The 7,224-nt window shown below is 54.2% G+C and overlaps 1 protein-coding gene across 1 annotated transcript; it reads left to right on the top strand.

Annotated features, from left to right (window-relative positions):
* The first annotated feature begins 2,931 nt into the window (after positions 1 to 2,931).
* LOC121875566 lies at positions 2,932 to 5,757 on the top strand. Its single transcript, XM_042380156.1, has one exon. The coding sequence runs from the start codon at positions 3,457 to 3,459 to the stop codon at positions 5,755 to 5,757; it is 2,301 nt and encodes a 766-aa protein (XP_042236090.1). The 5' UTR covers positions 2,932 to 3,456.
* Positions 5,758 to 7,224: the final 1,467 nt, after the last annotated feature.

Genomic DNA, 7,224 nt, shown 5'->3' with positions numbered 1-7,224 from the left:
TCAACACTCGAGGACGAGTTGCTGCACCACGTGAACACCACACTACCCGGTGTCTTCATGACCACGGGAGGTCCTTCATATCAACACTCGACGACGAGTTACTACACCACGTGAACACCACTCCACCCGATGCCTCCTTTACCAGCCCAGGCCCGGGCCATCAACTGTAAACTATAATAATTTGTATGTTCAATTCATGTTCCTTCTTCTCTCAGTAATGAAAGCTTTTGTTGAACGACCCACCCACCTCATGTCTTTGTATGTAATAAGTCATTTTTCTCCAATGTATATTTTCAGCCTTCGGGCTGCAGAACTTCTTCAATAAGCCGTTAATTATTATTATTAGTAGTAGAATCCTTAGAAAGAATTCAGAGGAGAATGGCACGACTAATCCCGGGCATTATGAACCTTGAGTACAGAGACAGGTTAAAGCATCTTAATTTGCACTCCCTCGCGAGACGTAGAGTGAGGGGCGATATGACAGAGGTGTATAAATGGAAGTCAGGGCTAAACAAAGGTGATATAACAAAGGTACTCAAACTATCCAACCAGAAGCGAACTCGTAATAATGGTCTTAAATTAGACGAATTTAGATTTAGGCGCGAGATAAGTAAACACTGGTTTAGAAATAGAGTAGTGGATGAGTGGAACAAGTTACCAAACATAGCTTCTAACATTGGCTGGATGGATATATGAGCGATGGGGGTTGGGTGTAAACGGGACTGCCCAGTATGGTCCAATAGGCCCGCTGCAGTTTCCTCCATTCTTATGTTCTTATGTCAGTGTATGGACCAGTCAGTATATAGACCAGTCCGTGTATGGACCTGGGGACCAATCAATGTGTGGACCAGTGTGGCTAGTCAGTGTGTGGGCCAGTCAATCTGTGGACCAGTCAATCTGTGGACCAGTCACTGTATGGACCAGTCACCGTGTGACCAGTTAATGTGTGGACCAATGAATGTGTGTACCAGTCAGTGTGTGGACCACATACTGCACAATACATATTGTATAAATGTATACTGGTACCTATTCATGTATTTTTATGTATTTACATATTTCATACATATACACATTTGTAAACACAGACAGGCAAACATAATCACTGAGTCTCTCGTAAAGAGGTTACGACATCTGTGTTAATAACTCGTGTTGCTACTTATTGACACTTCAACCTAACCTAACCTAACCTAACCTAACCTAACCTAACCTAACTCAGTTGTAAAGTTAAGTGTTATCCCCCTCCCCTCCCCTCCCTCCTCCTCCCCCTCCCTTCCCTCACCTCCCGTCCCTCCTCCTCCCTTCCCGTCCCTCCTCCCTTCCCCCCCTCCCCCCATGGTAGTGTCATGGTAGTGTCATGGTAGGTATGGTATAGGTATGGTAGTGTGGCAGGTATGGTAGTGTCATGGTAGGTATGGTAGTGTCATGGTGGTATGGTAGTGGGCAGGTATGGTAGTGTCATGGCAGGTAGGTAGGTAGTGTGTCATGGTGTGCAGGTATGGTAGTGTCATGGTAGGTATGGTAGTGTCAGGTGCCAGTGTATGGTATAGTGTCATGGTAGGTATGGTAGTGTCGGTATGGTGCAGGGTATGGTTGGTGGCCATGGTAGGTATGGTAGTGTCATGGTAGTATGGTGTGGGTATGGTAGTGTCATGGTGGTGGTGTCTGTGGGTGTCATGGTAGGTATGGTAGTGTCATGGTATGGTAGTGTCATGGTAGGTAGTGTCATGGTGGTATGTATGGTAGGTATGGTAGTGTCATGGTAGGTATGGTAGTGGTAGGTATGGTAGTGTCATGGTAGGTATGGTAGTGTCATGGTGGGTGGTATGGTAGGTCATGGTGTGGTGTGTCATGGTAGGTATGGTAGTGTCATGGTGGTATGGTAGTGTCGGGTGGTAGGTATGGTAGTGTGTAGTGTCATGGTAGGTATGGTAGTGTCATGGTGGTAGGTATGGTAGTGTCATGGCAGGTATGGTAGTGTCATGGTAGGTATGGTAGTGTCATGGTAGGTATGGTAGTGTCATGGTTGTGTATAGTAGTGTCATGGTAGGTATGGTAGTGTCAGGGGTAGTGTATGGTAGTGTCATGGTGGTGTAGTATCATGGTAGGTATGGTAGTGTCATGGCAGTAGTGCCATGGTAGGTATGGTGTAGGTAGGTATCATAGGTATGGTAGTGTCATGGTATGGTATGGTAGTGTCATGGTAGGTATGTAGTGTCATGGTAGGTATGGTGTGGTAGGCAGTGTCATGGTAGTGTCATGGTAGGTATGGTAGTGTCATAGGTATGGTAGTGTATGGTAGGTATGGTAGTGCCATGGTAGGTATCCATGGTAGGTATGGTAGTGTCATGGTAGGTATGGTAGTGTCATGGTAGACATGGGTGTCATGGTGTATAGGTGTCAGTGTCATGGTAGGTATGGTAGTGTCATGGTAGGTATAGTAGTGTGTCATGGTAGTGTATGGTGTATAGTAGTGTCATGGTAGGTAAGGTAGTGTCATGGTAGGTATGGTAGTGTCATGGTAGGTATGGTAGTGGCCGCAGGTTCACAAGTGGCAGGCATGGCTGTGATGAGCCCCCAGACGGGCTTATTTTAGGTGTGGTCCCGCTGGTCTCCTGCCCCCCACTCCTCTCTTGTACCCCTCCTTTCTTGCCCCCTCTCATCCCCCTCCCCTCATGTCCCTACCCCTCACCCCCATCCGGTGCCCACTCCTCTATGTACACACACACACACACACACATGCACGCACTCATGTGCACATTCATGCACGCTTGTCCGCTGGACTTATTACTGGATATTGTTGGGGTTGTGGGCGTGGGTGGAGGTGGTGGTGAGTGCGGGCGTGCGTGGGGTGTGTGGCTGGGCGGTGTGTTGCCACCTGGCGCCCCTCACCTCACTGCCAGCTGGGGACCGCCCGGCCCTCTGCCCCGTGCTGGCTCCCACACCAGCTTTCGCCGCCGCTGTCTTGTGCCCTCACGCGCCACGCCTTTATTCTGGTTCTTCTCGCAGTAATGCCCCGCCTTCAGGTGTAGTGAACCAGGGTGTTGTGGGTGTGGCGAGTACTGGTGTGTGTGTGTGTGTGTTTGTGAGGACGGGGTGTAGAGGTGTGGTTGTGGGTGGCGGGCGTGGTGGTGGCGCCAGGAGTGGGCAGCCCGGGCCAGTCGCCAACCACTGGGCGGGCCTGGTGCAGCGCCGCCGTGCTCCTGGTGTGGTGCAGGCAAGGTGAGGCAGTGACATGCAGTGCCGGTCCCTCGCACTGTGACGGGGGCCATGGTGCAGTGTAGTGTGTCCTGAGTGAGTAGTGCAGTAGTGAAGTGATGGCCCTCAGGGGTCGGGAGAGAGGGGCGCCGCTCCCTTGTGCGTGCCCGCGGCAGCCCCATCATCACCACAGTGACATGAGGCAGGTGGCCTGCCCGCCCACGCCTCCTACAGCGTGACGCCTGCTGACCCCAGGACACCATGGAGGGTAGGAGACGACAGGAGAGGAGGGAGGGAAAGGACAGGAAGGATGGAAAGGACGGAAAAGCGGGTCAGGCGGGCAAGACGACCACAGCCAAGCTGAAGGAGCGATGGCTGCTCACCAGGAAGACGTGGCGCTACATGAGCGACGCGGGGAAGAAACTGTTTCCTGATGGCGTCAACCCGCAGAAGACGGAAGATATACCTCGGGTAGAAGAACACTTTCAAAAAATTAACAATCGTAACCGTGACTTCATATTGTGGCCTCATCCAGCAGAGTCGCCACGCACTGCCCGGCGCAGACGTAAGCGACTAACTAGTGCCACGTCCGACACCACTGACACGGGTGACGACTATGCAGATACCGACGATGACATCCTCGACGGTGTGGGTGGAGGTCACCATGGCGTCACTCGTGAGGTGGGCATGGCCGTTGGTGAGGGCATGGCCCCTATCATGGCCATGGGGATTGGGATGGCCACGAGTTCGAGTGTGGGAATACCTGCAGGAACGAGTGCGTCACCAGTTGCAGCAGGGAGCCCAAGTACCAGCTCTGGTATATACACGGGCGCCACCAACTATGGTCCAGCCTTCCAGATGCCCCATCCTGGGGGTGTGCCCATCACCGGCTACCACAACCTGCCCATCACTGCTGGACTCGCACGGGAGCGGCTGCTGTCTGCTGGGGAGCTCAGGTACGAACTGCCGCCCGAGGTGTACCAGCAGTTGCTGCGGAGTTATGGATCTTGTAACCTGCAGCACGTCGCCTCCCGTCTTCTGGAAGAACAGTTAACTGAAGAAGACGAGGATGATGAAGACTCGGGCGAGCTGCTTGAGCTGGTTCTTCCCGGCACCCGCAGCGTCGGGTGTCAGACCGACCCGCACCTTGACATGTGTGTCCAGACCGATGACGACGCCACGGCTGAGGACATGGTTAAGGTTGGAGCGGAGTCACGGAGTGTCACGGAGGCTGCAGCAGCAGAAGCCCAAGCACAAGCTCGAGCACAAGCACAAGCTCTTCAGCAGTCACAAGGGGCAGCAACACAAGCATCTACTCCAGATGCAGGCAGCAGTAACACCTCTATGCTGAAGAAGCTGTGGCAGAGGCGAGAGAGTACAGCCAGCGTTAGCATTAAACCCGACGACCAGCAACACCAGGCAAAGGACACATCACCCAAGAAGTTGCCTTCTGATAAGGATCGAGAAGCACAGCCTCCAAAGGGTGTAGTGGCCGCTAAGTTGGCCTGGGCAGAGAAGACGGCGGCGGCTGGGGGGGCACCATTAGGTCCTCCTGGACAAAAGCCCAAACAAGAGAAAACACCAGAGAAGAGCAAGTTAAAAAATGTGTTTAAATTAGGGTTAAAGTGTGACGTGGAACAAGGCGGCTCCAACAAAAAATCGGTCGAAAAAACTAAAATTGATAAGTTTAAAACCGTTAATTATGATAAAACTTTACGTAACATCAAATCAAAATGGGTCCCAAGCACTGAACACGAGGATTTTTTGAGACAGTTTCAATGCAAAGATGAGAAAAAGGTGAAGAAAAAGGCGAAGGGGATCCAAGTGGGGGACCCCCTGCCACAATTCATCCTGGCGGGGTTCCGTATCAACGTCCCCGTCGAGATAATCCACCAGCGGCGTCGCTCACGCAGGCGGCTGTCCAAGGCCGATTCCAGCGATTTTTCGAGCAGCGAGTGTTCCATGAGCATCCCGCCGTCTCTACCCACCTCCCCGCGCTACTCCATCACCGTCACGGACGACATGGGCACCAGGAACCTACTCGTTTCCGAGGCTGAGGCTTTCCGACTCAGCCAGATGGGAGCTCACATCATTTACAAGCGCTCCAGTATTGACGCCTCGGTAGACACAAGTGAATTCGAAATGGAGGGCGCCGTAGGGGGACAACCGCAATACCAGCGGTCTATATCGGCCCTCCAGGCGTCTGGTCACCTGGCGCAAATGATGTACAATTTGCGGGGTCGGGCATCACACCCACAGGTCAACCCAGGTCAGGCAGGTCATCGAGGTAGCCAGGGACTACTTCAGTCTCTTCTCCCGGCAGTGATGCAGAGGACGCGGTCCGGGGGCAGCGGGCACACGTCACGACTGGTGGCCAAGAAGATCTGGCGGGCCAGGTCTAAGAGCCAGTCTAGAGCCTCGGCCGGCACCACCTCCATCTGGACCCCCATGGTAAGTACCTCACCAGTTAGTTATCCCACAGCAGGTGGCCAACAGGTATTAACACCTGGTGACCACGTGTGTCTTTTCAACTCCTCGATTACCAAACGTGACGAACAGTGATGTACCCCGCAAGACATGGACCTCCTGGAGCCTCTCACTCCCGGTACAACTTACCATCACTGTACCGTCAGGGTTACATAAGGATGTGTCCTGTCATTGCAATGTGACATACCAACTGTACCACCACCACCACACTACCTGTACCACCACCACACCACCTGTACCACCACCACCACACCACCTGTACCACCACCACACCACCTGTACCACCCACACACACCACCACCACCACCTGTACCACCACCACCCACCACCACCTGTACCACCACCACCACAACCACCACCACCTGTACCACCACCACCACACCACCTGTACCCACCACCACCACCCCACCACCATGTACCCACCACCGCACCACACACACACCACCACCCTACCACCTGTACCACCACCACACCACCTGTACCACCACCACACACACCACCTGTACCACCACCACACCACCTGTACTACCACCTGTACCACCACCACCACCTGTACCACCACCTGTACCACCACCACACCACCACCACCACCACATGTACCACCACCACACCACCTGTACCACCACAACCACACCACACCACCGCACCACCTATATCACCCACCACACCTGTACCACCACCACCACACCACCTGTACCACCACCACCACACCACCATACCCCACCCACCACCACCACCACCACACCACCTGTATCAACCACCACACCACCTGTACCACACCACCACACCACCACCTGTACCACCACCACACCACCTGTATCACCACCCACCACACCACCTGTACCCACCACACCACCACCACAACCACGTACCACCACCCACCACCTATACCACCACACCACCTGTACCACCACCACCACACCACCTGTACCACCACCACCACACCACCTGTAACCACCACCACCACCCACCTGTACCACCACCACACCACCTGTACCCACCACCACACCACCTGTACACCACCACCCACCACCCACCACCACCTGTACCACCACACCCACACCACCACCACTGTACCACCACCACCACCCCACCACCACCACACCACCTGTACCACCTGTGCACCACCACCACCACACCACACCACCACCTGTACCACCACCACCACACCACCTGTACCACCACCACACACACCTGTACCACCACCACACCACACCACCACCCACACCACCTGTACCACCACCACACCACCTGTACCACCACCACCACACCACCTGTACCACCACCACACCACCTGTACCACCACCACCACACACCTGTACCACCACCACACACACACCTGTACCACCACCACCACACCTGTACCACCACCACCACACCACCTGTACCACCACCACCACACCACCTGTACCACCACCCACCACCACCATACCACCACCACCACCACACCACCTGTACCACCACCACCACCACCACCACCACACCACACCACCACCACCACCACACCACCACACACCACCTGTACCCACCACCACCCACACC

This window comes from Homarus americanus, unplaced genomic scaffold (assembly GCF_018991925.1).
Source record: "Homarus americanus isolate GMGI-L3 unplaced genomic scaffold, GMGI_Hamer_2.0 scaffold21310, whole genome shotgun sequence".
Taxonomy (NCBI): domain Eukaryota; kingdom Metazoa; phylum Arthropoda; class Malacostraca; order Decapoda; family Nephropidae; genus Homarus; species Homarus americanus.
This window is presented reverse-complemented; position numbering and strand designations above follow the sequence as displayed.